We start from the raw sequence: 21,499 nt of genomic DNA on the forward strand, positions 1-21,499 counted from the left end.
TTTCCTGCTGCAGAGCACATCTTCAACAACTGGCCCAGAACACATCTTGGGACACAACGTCAGGAATGCTTTTCACCTGCTGACCAATAGCCCATTTGTAATTGCTCCCTCAGAACACATCTTCTTCATTTGCCCCCAAACCCACCTTCAACAATGACCCAGAACAAATCTTCGAGTACCGCCTCAGAATGCATCTTCAAGGACTACCCCAGAACACATTTTCACCCACTGCCGCAGAACACATCTTCAACCACTTCCCATAACACATCTTCACCCACTGTCCTCAGAACACATTCTCACATACATAAAATCGTAAACATCTGTATTTTGCTGATAGAACACCACTGGCAGAAAACAGCTTCTGTCCCAGAATAGGTCATTACAGATCCAGAGAAAAGCTTCAACCACTGGCTACAAACAGATCTTGGCCCACTTCTTCAGAACACACACTGACTCACCTACTGACCCAGAGCACATATTTAACAAGGGACCAAAACACACATTCCCCCAGAATGTGTAACAGGTCATTAACAGCTGTCTTAAAATTAATCCACACTTACTGTCAGATGTGACATATTTACTGGCTAATCCAGAATGCATCGTCCTAGATTATCCCATAATCCAATTTATTCAACAGCATCATAACATTTTCATTTACTTTCCCCAGAATACATTACCACTCCAGATGCAGAGAGATCATCTTTGTCTGGTGCTCCTAAAACACATCTTTGCCTGCTGCTCTAAGCCACAATTTAAACTGTTGCCTCTGAACAGTTTTGACAGACTTCTCCATAACACATCATCAGTGAGTGCCCCAGAAACATATCACATACTCTTGGTAATGAAAACTAACCCACACCTATTGGTAATGCTCTTTCTGATGAATGTTCCTTCCACAGATTCCTCATCTTTGATATCTATCTCCCAGTGCATCTACTTCTCCGAAACGTTTCCGCTGCCAGGGGGCGCAGCGCGGCTCAACATTGGCTCCACTTGAAACCTCTATGCACCCTGTGCTGGATATGATGTTGGGGCCAATATAAATTGTGGCGTTCCACCCTTTTTTCATAGCACTGACGCTGCAGGTCCACAGAACCAAAGTGTACTAGCTATCCACCAAGAGGATCAGGTAGGCAGGGTAATGAGGAATCCATGGGAGGAACATCCATAAGAAACAACATTACAGAGAGGTAAGAAATGTGTTCTTCAAATGGGTTCCTTCCCCCCATGGATTCCTCATCTTGGATAGACTTGCAAACTAGTGGTACAATTTGGAGCAGGGAGGAGAGCAAGGACACCACCTAAACCAGAACGCTCTAAAGGACAGCCCTGCCAAAATGAGTACTGACCAGACTGCAAATCCAAGCAGGTATGTTTAGCAAACGTGTACTAAGAAACCCATTTAGCTGCCTGGCAAATGTCCAGAACAGGGACTCCACGTTGCAGAGCTGAGCTAGCAGCCAGTCCTCTCATGGAATATTTTCTGAGCCCATAGGGCACATCCATATCAGCCAGATCATAGCATTCCGAGACTGAAAGGTTGACCCACCTTTCCAGGGTCTGTTAGTTCTCAGCCCTGCCAGAACAGGCACCAGCGTAGCCAATGAAAAGCTGATCACCTTGTCTGACCTCTCTCATTCGAGAGATGTAGTAGCTGAGGTCCCGACTGAGGTTATGCACCAGGTCCAGCTGATAGAACTGTTCCTCTGCCTTGGAAGGGTGAGGCGGAGGAAAAAAGACAGGAAGATGGATTGTGTGAGAGATGGAAATCAGAGATCACATTTTGGAGGAAGAATGGCCCCACTCTTAATGTCACCATTTCCTTGGAGAAAACCAAGTAGGGAGGATTAATTGTCAATACTTGAAGCTCACTCAACCTTCTAGCAGAGGTGATGATGACTGGGAAAATCACAGTAAGGGTGAGTAATCTTAACTAAAAAGAATAAAGGGTCTTAAATGGACTTCCCATAGGAAAAGTTTACTACTAAATGTAAGTCCCATGCAGGACCTACAAACTGGCGTGGGGGAAACTGATTACATAGACCCCACAGTATTTACACCACCATGGGGATCATGAAAAACGAGCCTTGCTCGTGGGTCCTCTTGAAAACCAAAATGGCAGCAAGATACCACTTCACAGTGCCAAACTGTAGGTGTCTTGGCCAAGGAAAGCACACAATCCAGAACAGAAACATACACCACCTGCAGACATGAATGGATATGGTGGCAGGCCTCCTAGTAGAGAGGAGCACATCAAGGACATCCTCCAAAAAATCCCACTCCTTATACCTCAACCTTTCAGCAGCCAAGCATGAAGGTTCAAGTGGTTGACGTTCAGATGCAGGATTTGCCCCTCCAATTGGGAGAGTAGTTCCACACTCTGCAGAAGGCACCATGAACGGCAGATGGATATATCCAACAACTCTGGGTTACCAAGTTCTCCCCAGTCTGGAGCCATCAAATTCACTGTGGAACAAAATAGGCGCAGCCTTCTGTCAGTAGGCAGAATAACAGAAACGGCATGGACACAGAGCAGTTTGAAGTCCCACTCGACCATCAAGGTGTAACCCAGAGCTCCCTGTCTTGTAAATGCCTTGGAGCAGAATCACATTCCTGTTCACAATGGAAACAGAGAAATCCATCCGAGGAATACTCCAATGTGAGGATACCCCCGCCAGAACTTTCTAACTGAGCTCCCACTTATGGGAGGTTGAAGACTATCTGCTCAAGGTATCCACAATCATGTTCTCTTTGCCCGCCAGATGAGCTGCCATCAAAGATGCACTATTCTTTTTTTTTATTTATTTGAATTTAATTGCATAGCAATTTTTACAAACAGGACAAACAAACATTAAAGTCCACAGTCCTCTGTTTTCCTCATTTTCCAGAAACCTTTTCATTCACTGACCCACAGTTCCCGTCACACAGTAGACTTCTAGTCTGTGGATCCTTTAAAAACTGATGTTGTTGGGTAGATTTTCCCAATGAAGTGGACTACTGCAATCACCCCTGGCGTGGAGATGCCACTCATCAATGCAATCCATCGTTGGTGATCGTCCAATGTTTGTAAGGATCGAAAAAGCGGTGTCAGAAGTTGGTCACGCTCTGCAGCCAAACCAGGGCATTTAATCATCACATGTTTGATGGATTCGTTTTCTGACTCGTCCTTACAAAATCTCCAGCCAGATGATAAGATCATACCTCTTATAGACAAAATTTCATTGGTTGGAATTAAGTTAAGGCGGATTCTCAAGAACATGTCCCTGAATCGCTGATTGGAAACTTAAGAAGGTACGGCATCAGCTCATTCCACTTCCGAGCAGGATATGGAGTCTTTCCAACCAATTAAGAGGCACTAGCTTTGTCCAGGGTTCGGATCCAGTCAGCACAGAGGAGTGTTTCCTTTACCCACATAGGGTTTGTAATAAGATCGTCTTCCGAACAGCAGAGGTCTGCCAAGAGTTTTTTCAAATGACACACCCAGTTTGACAAGCTTTCAAATGAATTAGTCTTGATTTCTTTCTTTATTAGGTTGCATACCCTTGGACAGCTAGGTAACAACGTTTTTCGGTATAATGATAGCCTTTTCCAGTCCACTACTGCTTCGAGGGATGACAATGATAGTTCTCTGCGCAGGACATCAATCTGGACTGAGTCAGGAAGGTTTAATGTCTTTTTCCAAATGATTGATTGCAAGCGCCCCCAGATCTCTGCTGGGATACCCAAAATTCCATCGGAGCCGTATGTTAAGGACGGGACTATCTTCCCCTTATAATATGTTATAGCTGCTGCCAAAGAAAATTGTCCAAATTTTGCGTCCATGATTTTAACTTGGCTTGCCAGTTGTTTAGCTTTAGTTTTCAGATCTTCTATAAATGGGGTCACTACTAAGCTGTTGTTTGTGATAGTGCCCAAGTATTTAAAGGTAACCACTTTTTCAATCTCCTTCGAATCCACTTGCCATGTAAAACGATCGCTCTTCTGGGTCCCTCGTTTAAATTGCATAATTTTGGTCTTAGCTTGATTCATTTCGAGGTGGTTCAATACAGTGTATCTCTGTAGGTGATGCAGCTGTCTTTGTAAACCGATTCTTGTTTGGTCTATTAAAATAAGATCGTCTGCATAGACCAAACGAGTCACTTTCTCTCCACCTATTACGGAAGGGAATGATCTCAGATTTGGCTCAAAGTGGTGGACATCCGAAGTGAAAATGTTGTAGACTGCCAGTGCCAGTGGGCAGCCCTGTTTCACCCCACGCTGTGTCGGGATTTGTGATGTCAAAAGCCCCCCTTGGTTCAGCCGGACCTGAATTTTGGTCTCCATGTGAAGCGCTTTTAAGGGGCCTAATATGGTTTCTGGACATCCTAGAACTTCTAACTTCGTCCAGAGGAGTTGATGATCAACTCTGTCGAAGGCTTGGACAAGGTCCACAAACGCTATGAAGAGGTCACTTTTATTTGAGTGCGCCTTATGTTTCAAGATGCTCAAGATCATTACGTTTACGGAGGTTTCCATAGTTTTGACGAATCCTGTCTGAAAGGGGTCGATTGCGTTGATACTAGTTGTCCAGGCCACACATTTTTCCAAAAGGAAAGTACCAAAACATGTTGCCTATTACATCCAGTAACGCTATAGGTCTAAAATTCTTCGGGTCAGATTTGTCCCCTTTTTTAAAAATAGGGACTATCACTGTTAGCTTCCAAGAAGCTAGGACTATTTTTACTTTTGAAATGTCACAAAAAATAGCATGGATGAAGGCCGACCATTCCTTTGGATGTTCTTTTAGGATTGCGTTTGTCAATCCGTCCAGGCCGGGGGCCCATGAGCTGGTGAGCTTTTTTATTTTCTCCATAATTTCGGATGGACCATAATCAAAGTTCCAAGTAGCAGTTGTTTCCCTTAGTTCTCCAGATCTACTATGCTGGTATGGGTCGTCAAACAGGGTCGCAAAGTGAACTGTCCAAGCTCTCTCATTCACACTGTTCGATGTGACCTCTGATTTTGTCTTTCCGGCACCTTTAACCAGCGCCCAGAAGACACACTATTCTTCAGAGTCCAGAACACCAATCACATTTCTTCGCTGCACAGAGGCAAGGAGACCATGTTTGCGGAGGTAGTGTATGGCCACTGTGTTGTCTGTCAGGACCAGTACAATTGTTCCCCCTTACCGAAGGGAAGAAAGTAACCAGGACCAGCCTTATTACTCTCAACTCCAGGAAATTGATGTGTTACTGACAACATGTTGCTCGCCACCAGATCTTGACGGTGAGCACACCAGCCTTTCAAAGATACTTCTGTGTCTTGAGTCATTTGGGGCCAGGAGTGTCGGAACAATACCCAATTCAACAGATTATCTCTTTGGGACCACCATTCCAGGTCTCTGGACATTTTTGCTGTGACCTGAAGAAGATCTGAGGTGTGTCCTTCAAACTGAGATCACTGCCAACTGAGAAGCCATTGCAGCTACCTTAATGCGTATCTGGGTCTCTGGCACTACAAAAATGCAGGAAACAATATGGCCCAGCAACTGCAGAAAAGCTGAGACAGGAACTCTTTCCTGCGATTGGAATGCACGTACCATCTTCGAGATGTTCACCACTCTATCCTCAGGCAGAAAGGCCCTGCTTCAGACTTCCTGAAGTTCAGGGAGAATCCCAAGCTGTGCAACAGGCTGTCAGGGACAGCAGATGGCTATGTCCATACAATTGTGCCGACGCCTTGTTGGGAAAGTGAGCTCAGATGAGCAAGTCGACAACATAAGGAAAGACATTGATGCCTACCTTCTGAAGTAAGCCGCTCCCACTGTCAGCAGCTTGGTGGTGAAAACCCCGAGTGCCGAAGAAAGACCGAATGGCAGGCCATTGATAGGGCAGGGGATGTTGAGCAAAAGGGAGGCAGTATCCCTGGTGAACGACCTGTAAAGCCTAAGCGTGGGGCATGGTAAGATTGCATTCCTTACCTAACTGGGAAATTCTGACCCCTGTAAGGGATGAGTGGCAGAAGTATGCTTCACAGAGGCTTTGTACCAGGGACAGTGGAGGGTACAGATGAGGTAGACAAACCACCTCTCGGAGCACCTCTGCCCTGACTCCTGTTGGAACAGCATTTTGGATTCCTTCCATTATGGGCCTGGTCTGAGCACCTCTGGGTGTAAGAGGTGAAGTGACGAAAACACCTACTGCTTACCATGGCAGTCGCAGGTTGCAGTTGTTGTACCACCAGGCCTAGAGAGTTGGAAGTCCCTTTGGAGGACTGGAACATTTGGAGGGATTTATCAGCCTTACCAGCAAATTAATTGTTGCCGTCCAATGGCACATCAAGGAGCTTTGCCTGGGTATCTGAGGTAAAACTTAAGGTTCTCAAACAAGAGTATCACCTCAATACTGCCCCTGTGGCCACACAGTTGGCAGAATTCAACCCAGACTGTAAGATCTGATGAGAAACTTCCTTGCCATCATTCGCAAGGACCTGGAAACCTTGATGCATTCTCCCTGCTGTGATATATGTTTAGTCGCCTCTGAAATCACTGACCAAAGGCCAAAATAAAACTTTGGCCATGGTGCATGTGGTGTTGATGCCTTTCAGGCCAAGGCTAGCCGAACCAAAAACCTTTCTTCCACAGGCATCAAGTATTTTACTTTCCCTGTGCAGAGCAAAGGAGGGGAAAGAAGAAGACGTAATGTTAGCCGTGGCCACCTCGTCCACAAGGCTTTCAGTGGAAGTAGGTGCGGCCAAGAAAAAAGAGTTAGATGGTGCTGGCCAATTGTTTTGACAGATCATGTTCCCCTGTCGGCACTGTGGCCTGTTTGCTCCACAGTTCCATAATCGAAGCTTCTGCGACGATATGGCTCAGGGTTCACGGTTCTTGATTGGGTGTTTCCCCCAGTGGTCGACTCTGCCTGTAGTCCCACAACCCTCGCCTTTTAAGCAGGTTTCTCTCATTCATGCACAGCCTAGGCTGTCAAACACACAGCAGGGTGGCTATCCTGAAAGGACAGCCAGCCAGCTAATCAGAAATAGTTGCCTTCAGGCATTCCTAGAGACAGAGGACAGGGGAGTTTCGGGACCCTCCCTCACATTCTGTCCTTCGAGACACACTGGAGCCAGGGGCGGGCTTCAGGGTTGAAAGCCACCAAATACAAGACAAACAAAGGGCTCAAACCTGTCTCACCACACAGGGTAAAACCCAAGAAAGACATTGCAAACAGAAAATGGCATAAAAAGAAGATGGGCTATTTTGACAAAATGGTCACCTATTGGTGCTGTACTGCAGCTGAGGGTTCATCCTGCGGTAAAAAAGCACAATGATAGGAACAAGTAAACCACTGCCACCAGCCATTTAATCTATTGAGGTTACATGAAAATGTTACATGAGAAGGTAGGATAAGGGGCAGCATTCCAAAGAAGATGGCGTGTGCTGAACCCACAAAGAGAAAAGTTAAGTAAAGCCAATTTCACTTTACCCTTTTTGGGAACTCTAGTTTACCCAAGAAAAGGTATTTAAACCTTAAGAAAAATCTCAGTAACACTGAGAACTGAAGGTGCTGTGGGCCACCATGCAAAAAGCAGATATCCATGGAGTTTGTCAGACTCCAAAAACAGTGAAAACACAAAATCCAAATTAGGTAAAAAAAAAACACATGGGAGAGTGAGAAAATGGTCTCACTCACTCCAGCGTAAAAATTAAAAAAGGTCCTGAATCCAGCAAAAGAGCTGGAGGGTCTCTAAGGATGAAGGGAATTCACACAGAAATGAAAATTCTCCCCAACAGCCGCCCTTTCCCAAAGTGGGGTGCATCAACTTGCACAAACCGCAGTCCTCAGTGTTGTGTACAGATTGAAGACAGACATCTGCAGTGAATGCAGGGTTTAATCCCCAAACACTTCAACAGGTTAGGCATTATGAAGCGAAACACACAAAAACATCTAACTAAGCTGTTTTCTTGAAGCGAGCAGAATGCATGGAAAAAAGGAACTAAGGTCACAGCACCTCAATATATACTGGCCCGACTTCAAATCTGGTACTGGGTGCATAGAGTCGTCGGGTGGAGCCATGCTGTACCCCGTGGCGGCAGAAATGTTTACGAAGTGTAGCTGTGCAGGGAGATGTATATATTGGAGGGCAGATGGACATGTCCAGAAGGTGCGGGTAACACGTCCTCCTGGCCCAAACCAGGGCAATTAGGATCATGTGTTTCCCGAACTTTCTCAACCTCCTGATCACGTGAGGAATGAAGGGGACTGGAGGAAACGCATACAGAAGTGGAAACTCCCAGTCCACCACGAACACGTCTCCTTGAGCTCCTCTTGGGGGAAATTCCCTGGAGCAGTACAGTTGGCATTTCCGGTTGACACTGGTCATGAACAGATCCACTTGAGGGGTGAAGATCTCCTGAAGGACTTCCTGAGCTAGTTCCCACTCGTGGCAGACTGCTATGCCTGCTCAGAGCGTCTGCCGCCGTGTTCTCTTCTCTGGCTAGGTGAACTGCTGATAGAGAGATTCCTTCTTGTATTGCCCAGAACCAGATCTGCATTGCCTCTCTGCACAGGGGTAGTGACCCTACACCTCCTCTCTTGTTGAGGTAGTACATGGCCACTGTGTTGCCTGTCATTATCAGGACATTCCTTCCCCATACAGAGGGCAGGAAGGCCTTCAACGCTAATCTGATTGTCCTCAGCTCCATATTATTGATATGTAATTTGGACTCCAATGGAGACCAACGACTGCTGACTGTCAGATCGTTGGTGTGGGCTCCCCACCCCGTCAGCGAGGCATCCGTCACTATCGTTATCTCCGTCCATGGTTGCTAAAAGTGTTCTCCCTTCAGAATGTTGTCCTAGCAGGCCCACCGTAGAAGATCCTGCGCGACCCTGCTTGGAAACTGAAGTAGGTCCGCCAATTTTCCTGAGAACTGGGACCATTGAGTTCTGAGAGCCCATTGAAGGGATCTCATTCTCAGACGGGCATCTGGCACCAGAAAGATGCAGGATGCCATGAGGCCGAGCAACCTCAAATAATCGCAAGCCGGGAGAAGTGAAATTTGGTGACCAGCTTTATAATGTTTTGAGCCCTCACCTTGGGTGGCAAGCTCTTTCCCAAGGATGTATCTAGCACCGTTCCGATGTACTGGAGCTTTTGACAAGGTGTCATATGGGACTTCTTATAATTGAGGGAGAAGCCCAATCTGTGAAGAGAGTGGCAAGTGACTTTGAGATGAACCCGGACTTGTTCTGGAGAACGCGCCCTGATCAACCAATCATCTAGGTAGGGGTAGACGTGAATCCCCCCCTCTCCTCAGACTCGCTGCCACCACCGCCATCAGTTTGGTGAAAACCCTTGGGGAGGAGGTCAGCCCGAATGGCAGAACTCAAAATTAATAATGAGCACCGCCAACTGCGAACCTCAGGTATTTTCTGTGCTTTATATGGATTGACACATGAAAATAAGCATCCTGAAGGTCCAATGACACCATCCAATCCTGTGGTTGGTAGGATCTGAGAAAGTGTGACCATCTTGAACTTGTCCTTCCTGAGGAACTTGTTCAAGTATCTCAAGTCTAAGATGGGTCTCAGTCCTCCATCCTTTTTGGGTATCAGGAAATAAGGGGAATAACATCCCTTGTTCCTCTCGGCTACAGGCACTGGTTCTATAGTGCCTTTATCTAGCAGGGTTAAACTGTCCTGTGCAAGAAGCGGATCTGAAATCCTCAAAGAGTGTGTCCACGGTGGATCGCTCTGAGGTCTCTGTATGAAAAGAAGGCAGTACCCATGGGCTATGGTTTCCAAGGCCCAACCATCAGAAGTAATGCCTCGCCATTATTCTAGATGCTGGGTCTGTCCTCTACCAGTGAACTGTTACTCAAGACCTCAGTTTTGAGGCATTGATGCAGTGGCAGATGGTAAAGATGCCCCTCCTTGAGCTGGATTCGCACCTCTCCCTCGTCCACCACAAGTGAATCTTCTTTGGCCCCTTTAACTGGCCATTCCTACCACCCTTCCAACTGAGGAGTAGTAGCGAAAAGATCTACCCCTCCAAGACTGTCCACTAGCTTGAAAAGGCTGAGGTTGCCTAATAGTGGCACCTAAAGATTTGGCTGCCACCTTTGAGGTCTGCAACTTCTTAAGGCTCTCATCAGCCTTGTTGCGAAAAAGATGAGACCCATCAAAGGGGAAGTTAAGGAGTCTGGATTGCACATCCGGTGCAAACCCCGACTACCTCAACCAGGCAAATCTGTGCATAATGGTGCTAGTAGCCATGGCTCTGCTGATGCTGTCAGCAGACTCCAGATCTGACTGAAGAGACTCACACATGGCTTCTTTGCCATCTCTAACTATGGCTAAGCACCCATGTCTCTCATCCCCTTCGGGAACGTGCTCTCCCGCCAAGGAAATGCAGTCCCATAGAGTGAATGTAAATTTTGCAAGGGCACATGTGAAGTTGGCGCCATTCTGCTTGCAGAACATACCTTCCTTGTCCATCCATCTACTATTTTGTTGTCCCTATCTGGAAGGATGGTAGGGTTAGACACTTGCTTAGAAGTTGCAGTAGCTGCCTGTACCACCAGACACTCTGGAGTGGGGTGTTTTGACAGGTAGTCAGGGTCACTACTGGAAGGTTGGTCAAGTTTTTATTCAAAGTCGGTTTGGTTTCCGGTGTTTCCCGATTCGTAGCCACCCTTTTTTGCAGAGCAATATATCCAGGATGTCTCTCAGATCATCAGGTTTGAATGGTAATGGAGGCCTACTCCACCCCATGTAGTCCACTACTTTGGACATGAGCTGGCTGTACAATGCATCAGCATGCTCCCCAGCGTCTGGCCTCCCAAACTGAAACTCAGTTGAGGGGTCTACTCCACTCACCATCTGTAGGTTTTCATAAAGGTCTCTCAACCTTGACTCCTCCGAGATAAAACTTTCTGGTACATTAGGCATACCAAATTGGAGGCCAAATGGAGCCTCATTATCTGAGATCTCATTCCCCTCATATATAGAAGTAAAGGACTTAATAGTCCTTTCTTTGTAGGAGCACATAGGTCTTTTCAGGTATCAGGGGTTTTATGACAATGGATTTGACGCTGGAGGAGCCGTCAAAACTTTTTTCACTGGCGCTATAGGCTTTGATGGGACGCTCATTGTCGATTGGGCAGCTGGCAATGATGGTGCAGTCGGCATCGATGCCTTCAACAAAGTCGACGTCGAAGGTTTGGCTGGTGTCAAATGGTTTCGACGACCTCGACTTATGCTTGTGCTTTCGGCTCGATGGATCCTTCGATGAATGGTCATCGGATCGAGGCCACGATGGCTCGCGAGGAGGATCAGACTTTCGTCCCAGGCTCAAGGGCGTGCAGGATTTAGGTCGAGCCCTTTCCTTGCCAGCTTCTTTCGAAGGTGCGGTAGGAGCATGGCTTGGAGGGTTTTTTTTTCAAAAATCTTTAGCATCTCTGATCTGAAAGCCTCCCACTCAGCCGGAGTGGATTTTTTAGTGGGGCAAGATACCCTCTCAGGGGAAGTTTCTGACAAAGTCGAAGAAGACGACCTATGGTACCTCTTCTTGGACTTGTTCGACGAAGATGAGGAGTGGTGGGAGCTACTTAACCTTCTTCCTGCAAGGAGAGTCGCCTCTCGACTCATCGGTCAAAGGTTTAGGAGTAGGTGATTTGGGGTTTTGACCTACCGTCAATTTCCCCTTTTGTTCCTTCAAGGCCTTTCCCATCATCAACTGGCACTTGGAGCAGTCTGAGGTGTTATAGTGCACTACGAGGCACCATAAACATATACAATGAGGATCAGTCAATGACATTTTCGACTCACAATCATGACACTTTTTGAACGCGGTCTTCGGGGTTGTCGGTGTCGACAAAGAAGACATTCTCGATTTCATAAAGTAATGATGTTATTACGAAGTAAAGAAGCGCGCCCTATTTCTCACATTAATAGCATTCGCAGAAAAAGTGGAACTGAAGCCAACAGGCACTGTGCGTGCTATATATGCCTTTGATGACATCATCTTCAAGACGGAGGCCCTTGAGGGACATCGAGTCAACGCCTTTTGACGCACAGCGCTCTGACAAATTTCTGTTCTGAAGCAGCTGAAGCTGGATATCAAATATCAAAGATGAAGAATACGTGGGAGGCCACAATCCATTCGAACACATCTTCATCTACTGCAGCACAACCCATCTTCACTCAATGCCCTCTTCACATCTTTAACCAGAGCAGCAAGAGCAGGTATCAATCTGCTAATTTAGAACACATCATAGCCAACTTAGTCCCAGCATCTATTTACTTAGGATTCGAAACCAATCTTCACCTTTGGCTTAGAAAAAAATCTTCACTTCTGCTTCAGAACTCATGTTCAGTGAGTGCCCCAGCACACAGTCTTCGACTGCCTATTAACAGACCTTCACCCACATTCTCAGAAACCTTAATCATCACTGAATGTCTCAACACACCTAAACAATACAATCCCAGTACCTTAGGGCACAACTTATGGGTCTCTATTTACATCAGTCTCTGGAAAATGAGGCTGCGCTGTTCTGGCGAGTTCCTTTCCTGAAGACGGGATGCAACCCTAATGTCATCAAGAGGTGGCTGTGTCTATCTGTGAGGATCATATGGGAGAGCCTCTTGCACGTTTTGGAACCCTTTGTCTTGTGGGATGGAGGAAGTAAGGTAAATAGACGTGTTACTTCCCACACTTGCCGCAGTCTTCAAAGAGGAACTTTTGGAGTGCTGATTTCCTCAATCATACCTTCAGATTCTGATGTATTATATGGAATGGACAGGCTAGGCTTTCAACAGCCAAAAGAAAATGAAACTTGTAAAAATAGAAGTAGCAGGGAACTGTGTAGCCAAACAGAATGATGTTTTCTGCAGGCAGGAATTATTTATTCCTTTCCCCTCAAAAATGAGGCAATAAAAAGATGATGCTAAGACATTATGGCGAGAACACATATGTAGATGATGCACAGTAAAGACTATGAGGGTGCTTCAGTGGGAGGGACCCAAGTCTCTCTCATTCATTGGTTTAGAGGGAAGGGACCAAAATGAGGTGAAGAGTCACAGTATTACAATGTTAGAATACCGTAATGGCATTTTCTTCATACTGAGGATTCCCATTCTGTCGATGTGGAAGTATTCAAAGCATGGGAACCTACAGGAGAGTCAATGCTGGAGATCTCATGTTCACATCTTGGCCTAAAGCATCTGCCCACCCATTGTCTTAGAAGCCATCTTCACCACTGCTCCATATAACATATTCCACCAGTGGCTCTAGGACCACCTGAAAGACTCACTGCTCTGGAACACATGTTCACCCACTGCACCAAAACATGCTTTTAACCACTGCTACTCAATGCATGCTAACACCTTTGCAACCACTACCACAGACCATATGGGCGACCACTGTACAAGAATTTGAATAGCTACTCTATGAAACATATTTACCTTCATAGAATGAATCACCAATTGCTGCCTTAAAACACTTCTCCATCAGCTGTTCCATGCCACATATTCACCCACTGGCTCAGAATATATTTATACTCACTATCGCATGCCACATCCCCATCCACTGTCCCAAACCACATCATCACCCACTGTTCCATACACCTTGATATTGGTGGACCCAGAACACGCCTTTAGCCACTTCCCCAAGAGAGGATTCCAGAATTCTGTAGCAGGTTTATAGGGCATTCAACACTTCGTAGAAGAATTAGATTATCAACTGCCACAACTCTCACTCCCTTGCACAAGACTGCTTTTTATAAATATATGTCACTCTTAGTCGAGATATTCAACAAAAATGTTTGCCAAGGAAACATGCATGCAGTGCAGGGGGCAAGAGGCAATGGACAATCTGGTAGAACTCCCACGAAAACGAGAGGCAGGATGCTCCAAACTGGTAGGATTCTAGAGGTCCAACATGATGGGCAGAGGTATTTTGTATGCGCCTGAAAGAGGTGCACCCAGGGAATGTTTGCGTCTGCATGGGATGGAAGTGTTCCAAGACTCTTTGAACTTCCATGGAATGTCAGTGTTCAGGAAACATTGGTTGTCCTGGGATTGGAGTACTTGTAGGTAGGTAGTGAGTGCACGCCTGGTATGTGAGAGCCATGGTGCATCTGATGAGATGTGCACGTTTTGGGCATTTGTCATGAATCCCATTTTTTGTGTTCAAATGCTGACATGAGCATCACTTGCGCCAGAAACAAGTGTATCACATCAGATGCCCCAAAAGAGCGCATCTACCCTAAAAAACACAAGCAAAATATTTCGGACCATTTGTTTAAGGTTCATTTTCCCTTTTTTGTCTTATGCGATCTGAGAATAAACCAATGCATATTTTTTAACTTCAGCTTTGGTGAGTTTATTTTGTAAACTTGAACACTTGCCATGGAATTAAGTGGATACCATTTAAATATCTCAGCTGGTAGTTTTGCCACGTCATTCAGGAATGTCCTAGAGCGATGTCTATGATTATATTGATGTATAGACAGGGTCAGACTGGGGCATAAAATTGTCTCTGGCACCAATGAAAAAGTGTCCCACAGTTGCAAATGGCAATTTATTCCTTTTGTTACACACTGTTTGAATAGTACTGAAGGGGGAGTTTTTTGATAAAATCTGATGCAAATTGGGCTTTTTATGGAATATTTATTCAGCAACACTGGTCAAAACTACTAGCGGCATAGTGAAGTAGCTCATCAAACTGGCCCACATTGGGCAAAAAAGTGGCCCACTTTGACCCACAAAACTGGCCCACACTTGAATTTTGCATTTTTGGTTCGGTATTTCCCTATTGCCCTATAGGCCAGTCCGAGCCTCTGTAGAGAAAGATTATGCATTTAATTAATATAATTGTGTACACACTGGCAGAGTGATTGCTAGACAGTCAGATGTCCTCTCGCTCCTGTACAAGTGCTCTATGACTGCAGGGCTATGAGGGCCACATGTTGCAATCAATGGCAACACAATAGCACAGTACGCAGCTATCCTACCCTGGTACATGTATAATGAGGCATGCCTATGTAGACCTTGGCAGATGTAAGGAGAATGTTGAAGACCTTGCTTAGGTCCTGTGACTTTATAGATTATGATGTCACCAACATGAAGCCACTGGTGATCTGAAGGGAGCCTTTTGAAAAGTAATACAGGGCTGACAGTACATTGACTAGTGGTGGTATGGCATGGGCTTGCATTGTGGGTGTGATAAGCAGCCCCTCCCACTGACTGGCCATTTCCAGCATGATATGGGGTGGAAAGCTGTACCATGAAGTGACCTCTTCATCAGCAGCTGAATTACTATGATCCTCCCACGTATCTTTCCCTCATCAGTTGGCATGATATCTACTGGATTCGCCATTTGGGGAACGTGTACCTGTCTCTCTTTACTGTGCTATTATACTTTGTTGTTGGCTTTGATTGGGGTGCACTGTGTGCTCCTTTGGTTGGAAACATCAGTTGAACTCTTCTGGGCCACTTGCTCCACATGGGGAAAAGAGCAAATGTTGAAGGGCTTTTTTTGGAGAAAATCCAGTGGTCAGGTTTTGTGAATCAGGATTAGGGTGCATCTTTGCTCAATTTCTGTGGTCACTCCCTCTGCATGCTTAAATCAGTGTATTTGCATACTTTCCACCCTCGTTTTCCTCACATATTGTGCTCCATTTCAGAATAAGTGCATCTCTGAGATGCATACTTGAAGGAGTCACATCTATGTCTGGCGCATTTGTGGCACATCACAGATTTGCCCACTTTTGTATTTTAGAGAATCTGGCCCAATGAGTGTATTCTTCAAGACCATGAGTGCCTGCCTTGAATGGGAGCTCCCCGCGCGATTGTTTGTGCCTAGTTAGTATCAGAGTTCACTAGAACCATCAATGTCTGTCTCAAATGACCATCATTTTCTGTCTTGGGGGAGAGCTGTACGACAGCCTCCATGTCTGCCTGGGAAGGGAACTCCATGGACTGTAAAGGATTGAATTGCCCAAAGATAGTCAATGGAAGTCATTACAAGGTTGCCGGTCCGAAAACAACGGTACCGGTAAGCTTGCCGGTACTGTTGTTTCCTGACTGGCAAACTACGAGTTCTGTGAGTGGGTGCCTTTTTGCCCACCAGGTCTGACCTGGCGGGCGGAAAGGCACCCGCTCGCATGCCTTGACCGATGCACCGGCACCATTCATGAATGGTGCTGGTGCAGCCGTCCTCCACATTGCCATTGAGTCTAATGGGACTCGAATGGGAATGGGGAGTAATATTATCCGGCGCAGGGACCGGGACCACCAATGCCGTAATGCCCCAGTAAGTCCCCATTGGCGGGCGCCGGAAAAAAAATTACTCCGGCGGCAACCGTGCCGTTTTTACTGGCACGGGTACCGCCAGACTCATAATGAGGCCCAATGTATGCCTTTCATTGGAGCGCTCCAAAACCCTTATTTTGTAATGTAATGACTGGAGATCACCAAACCACAAACAACAACCATGGGCGAAGATGACCTAGAAATGGATATACTTCACAACTAGATCACTACAAATATCGACGAGATCGCAAAAGAAAAACCTTTCTATCATAGTGCAAAAGAGCAACAGCAAAATGGTTCACCCCACTACTAGGCGCCATGAAAAGGAAAAAACGAAAACTAGAACTAGAATGGAAGATCAATAGAGACTGTGGAAAAAAATTCAAACTTCAACAACATATCCGATCAAACAAAAAGGAAATACAAAAAGCAAAAAGGAAATAATACGGCAACAAAATCCTCAAAGCAGCAAACACCCAAAAAGAACTGTTTAAATTCATAAATGAAATAAAAAACCCACCCGGCTGCAAAAACACTCAAATACCATCGAAGAAATTATGCAGTGACCTCGCAGACCACCAGAACAAACTTTGAAAAACAAACTCTGAAACTTCCCGCACATATCGGTGGAGACTTTGATCGAACTCATAAATCAAAGCAACAAATCGGGCTCCGCTGTGGATCCCTGCCCCCCTGACATCTACAAATCAATCCTCACACAAGGAACACCAATGGGATACTACAGGAACGTCCTCAACCAATCAATCTCAACAGGAAGAGTGCCTCAAGCCTTCAAATCAGCATACATCAAACCATTCCTCAAGGATACAACAGGAAACGTTGAGGACCTCTCCAACTACAGACCCATCTCCAACATCCCCTACCCAGCTAAACTCCTGGAAACACACATATATAGAAGAACCCAAGAATTCATAGAGGAACACCACCTATTAAACCAGGCACAAGTAGGCTTCAGAGTGATGAGAGGAACAGAAACAGCACTTATTTCAATCTGGGATGATCTAAAGGCGAACACAGACTCAAACAACAACACTGTACTGATACTTTTAGACCTCTCTGCAGCATTAAAAACAGTTAACCACGACATCCTCATCATGAGACTGGAAGAATTCGGAATCACCGACAACGCCTTACTTTGGATCAGATCCTTCCAAACAAACAGAACATAAACAATATGGATGAGAGTTTACAAATCAAGCCCACGAGAATCAACATGCGGAGTCCCACAAGGATCAGCCTTCTCGCCACTACTATTCAACATCTACCTTTCACAGCTAATTAAAATCATTGAAACACATTGCCTCACCTGTTACAACTACGCTGACGACACACAAATAATCTACAAAATACAAGACTCACAAGAAGACAATTAAAAACTAGAGAACTGCCTTCGTGAAATATACAACTCGAACTTTAACTACCTGTAACTCAACCCAGGAAAAAAGAAATAATGATCTTCACAAAAAACGGAGAAGACAACCTCTACATCCCATGGCCAACTGAACTTGGTGAAACCCCAGCCTCATCATCGACTGTAAAAAACTGGGAGTCTTGATGGACAATGAACTCACTCTAGAGCCACAAGTAAACACCCTAACCAAGAAATGCTTCTTTCTCCTGCGATCGGTTAAAAGGATCCTACCATTCCTCTCATTCACCAGGAAAACAACAACCGTCATCACCCTCATCATGTCCAGATTAGACTACGCCAACAGCCTATATCTAGGCATGCCTGAACGACTCCTAAATAAACTCCAACACATACAAAATGCGGCGGTCAAACTGCTCCTTAAACCACCCCGAAGAGAACACATCACACCAGCGCTGAAAACGCTACACTGGCTATCCACCAAACAGCGGATCAAGTTCAAATCAATGTGCATAACCCACAAAGGAATCCACGACCAAGGTGCCGAGTTCCTCAGAAGAAAACTAAATGTACATCACACTATAAGGCCACTCAGATCCAGCAGCGACATACCTCTGGAACCCAAATCATACAACAAGAGAAAACTCAAAGGATCCTCTTTTTCTCACCTCGCCCCAAAAACCTGCAACGAACTACCAAAGAACATATGGAACACACCTACAATTCAGAAAACTCCTCAAATCATGGCTCTTCACCCCATAAGCAGAAAGAATGCCCATAAGTACATACGCAACGGAACTAGGCCGAAAAGGAGAGCAAGGTATGACTCTGCAATAGCACCTGGCCCACCTCGTAAACATGGCAGCAATGGACCACTGACAGTAAATAGATAGGAAGGAGCGGGAATGATAATATAACACCACTACCAATGCTGGGATTATGCTCGCCCCTGGTTGTACTAAGCCGAATAACTTAGCTGGAGGCAAGGCTCACCACTGCCCCTGCGACTATACAGTCAGGAAAGGGAAATGAAGAATATACCACCAATGGACTTCCGACAGTAAATAGATATAAAGGAGCTGGTGAATGAAAAATATACCACCACTATCGAACTAGGGGATAATATTTGCCGAACCTGGGGTATCATGCCGAATTTATCCACTGGAAACCAGCCACGGTATCACCCCAGAAACTAGACAATCAGTAAACCATGAGAAAGAATATACCTACCCAGCATGATAACCTGATACATAAAACTAAACTACAAGGATTATGAGACATACCACCCACTAATCAAAACCTCAAATTTCTGCATACTTAATTCACACAAAAACCCACACAACCACCTCTCTCACAGCAAACCGCACGTCACCACACAGCAACAACAAACAATGAAAACATAGATCGCAACAACAGCACGCAAGGACTCGCTTCGATCCTATATGCACACCCAAGCTCATCGCACAGTGAAAATTGAACTGAAGCTGCCAACAGTTCACCACCTCTCACTTTCCTACGCCCTCTTCACCCACTAACCCACCCCCCACCTTTTTGTTTACAGATCCGCTTGAGCACCTGGAGACCAACTCCGTTGGTGAAGGTGCGCTATATAAATACCTTTAACATTAACAATATGGAACATTGGGCCTCATTACGAGCTGGGCGGTGCAGGTTAAATGCAGTGGTATTACCATTTATTGCTGCATTAATACATTACCGCACCGGCCAACTATAGGTTTAGCGGAAAGCTGGAGGATTCACCTCGAGCCATGAGCCGGAGGTAAATCTGCCAGCTTTCTGCCAAATTTCAGCAGAATTTCTGCTGCAGTAATTACGCCAAAAATGTCCCATTGAATCCTATGGACTCCATAAAAATGGGGATTTATATCGTCACTTGTAATCTAGCGCTAACAGCACTGGACCAATGTGGCGGTAACAGTAATACAGTTTGGTGGTATCTGGATGGATTTACCACCCAGATACTAACAAACTCGCAATGAGGCCCATTATATTGTGTCTTCCTACAATTCAAATTCATCAACAGCCAAGATTCGGCTTTAAACTGGACTGTTCTGATACTCCTGGTCTCTATATGGGAAAGGCCTACATATCTGGGACTGGAGAGACGAGAGCCACAAATGTCAAAACCTTTGTTAAGAGACCCTTGGTTTCCATTAGAAAAGCAAACTGTCCAACAAAACCATTACACTTAGGAAAATAAATCTAATATCAAAGGAAAAAAAAGTTCCTCCATTCCTGTAAATTCCCATATAGGCACCATTCGTTCACTCAAAAATTGTTCTAAAGTGCTTGTTCAGCAATTTATCCTCTACTGCACAGGGTAAATCCAATTACAATCTACCTGAAAACAGGAACCATGCACCTTGCCTACAGGATATCCCATGTCCCCAGACACTGGCTATATACAGCAGAGCCCAACAGTGCTCACCTTAAATGACTGGACGAAGGTCCAGAGCAGGATGCGGATGGTGTAGCCCTGTCGCAGGAGTTTGATGAGTCTTGCCGCCCGGAAAAGACGCAGGAAACTCAGATTGATGAAGTTGTCCTGCAGGAGGAAAGTTTGCCCATTTCCCTTCAGAGGTTTTTTTTGGTTTTCGTGACAAGCAGAAGCGCAAAATGCACAGAAAGCAAGTAGCAGCAAGACGACCACGCAAGTATGATGCATAATTAGAAGAGGATCCAGCAGAAGCAACTGCCACACACAGCAAAATGCAAAGGCCCTACCCATCATCCACCCACGCCCATGCAAAGCTTCTTTGTTTATGTTTCAGGAAAGAAAGAAAAAAGTATGATTACAAAATGTATTCTCCCTAGCCAGGTTCTGTTATTTGTGTATCCCTCAAAGAGCAGATCAAATTTAAAGAAGTCAGTGGGGAGACTTATTGTTGGTGGGTTTTTCCCATGCCCAATGAGGTCACTCACAGATTTGCTCTGGGTGTCCCATCCCACACCCACTGGGGTCAACTAGTCTGTTTCGAATGCCCATTTATATTTCATCAAAATCCCATGACTCAACTGAGAGTAGGAAATATCAAAACACAAGGTACTTCCTGGTTCCTGGGTGTATTTCCTATCATCAGAAAATTAACACTGTCAGGATCATCAAGACAACAAAATAAGACCTGCAAAGGGAATGTAACGATGCGGGTGGGTGAAAGATGGAGAGAAGTATATCCAGAGAAGTTTTCCAGTCTTCTATAAAGCAGCCTCAACCATAACTACAGCTTTCTAGAAAACCTATACACAGGTTGTCAACTCTGGTAGCCAATATACATTTGACACCTTTGGAATATTGCTGCAGTGCTCAGTCTTGAAATGTTTAACCACAGTGCCACATTGAGGCATTGCCCACTTATAGGTTTCATGTTAGAAAGATGTCCACATACCATAGACATAGATATCTAGCTTCCTACATTTAGTTAACGGTTGCGCCTGTCCTGCTTCGAAATTCTCTTTCCACTATATCAAAAGATTTGCAACCTTTTCCATGTTTGGATAACCAACCATTGGAAGGACTCCCACACACTGAGGCACTGAGGCTACTTTTCCTCTACCCCTCTGTTACAGCCTCAATTTCCCAATCTCCTTCTGAGTTGAGCGTTTCGAAATAACATTCCCTACATTATCATTTTCCCAGAATGCTAAGCAAACCGAAAAATTGCAGTTCTTAATCTCTATCTTTAATTAGGAACTTTACAAAAGAAAAATCATCAGGCAATGGCAACACAATGAAATGTTCTAAGAATATGCAAGCCTGCTACGATACAGATTGCCCTGCATTGTGGGAAGGAAC

The 21,499-nt window shown here is 45.3% G+C and overlaps 1 protein-coding gene across 5 annotated transcripts in view; it reads right to left on the minus strand.

Moving 5' to 3' along the window:
• Positions 1-21,499, minus strand: part of CACNA1B (calcium voltage-gated channel subunit alpha1 B) — a 2,298,664-nt gene that overhangs the window by 497,063 nt on the left and 1,780,102 nt on the right. For all 5 annotated transcript variants that reach the window (XM_069609698.1, XM_069609696.1, XM_069609700.1 and 2 more), the window contains one exon: positions 20,135-20,251. In XM_069609698.1, coding sequence (XP_069465799.1) covers positions 20,135-20,251 — 117 coding nt within the window. The remainder of the gene's footprint in view (positions 1-20,134; positions 20,252-21,499) is intronic.

Source organism: Ambystoma mexicanum, chromosome 8 (genome assembly GCF_040938575.1).
Source record: "Ambystoma mexicanum isolate Mex_15411 chromosome 8, UKY_AmexF1_1, whole genome shotgun sequence".
NCBI lineage: Eukaryota > Metazoa > Chordata > Amphibia > Caudata > Ambystomatidae > Ambystoma > Ambystoma mexicanum.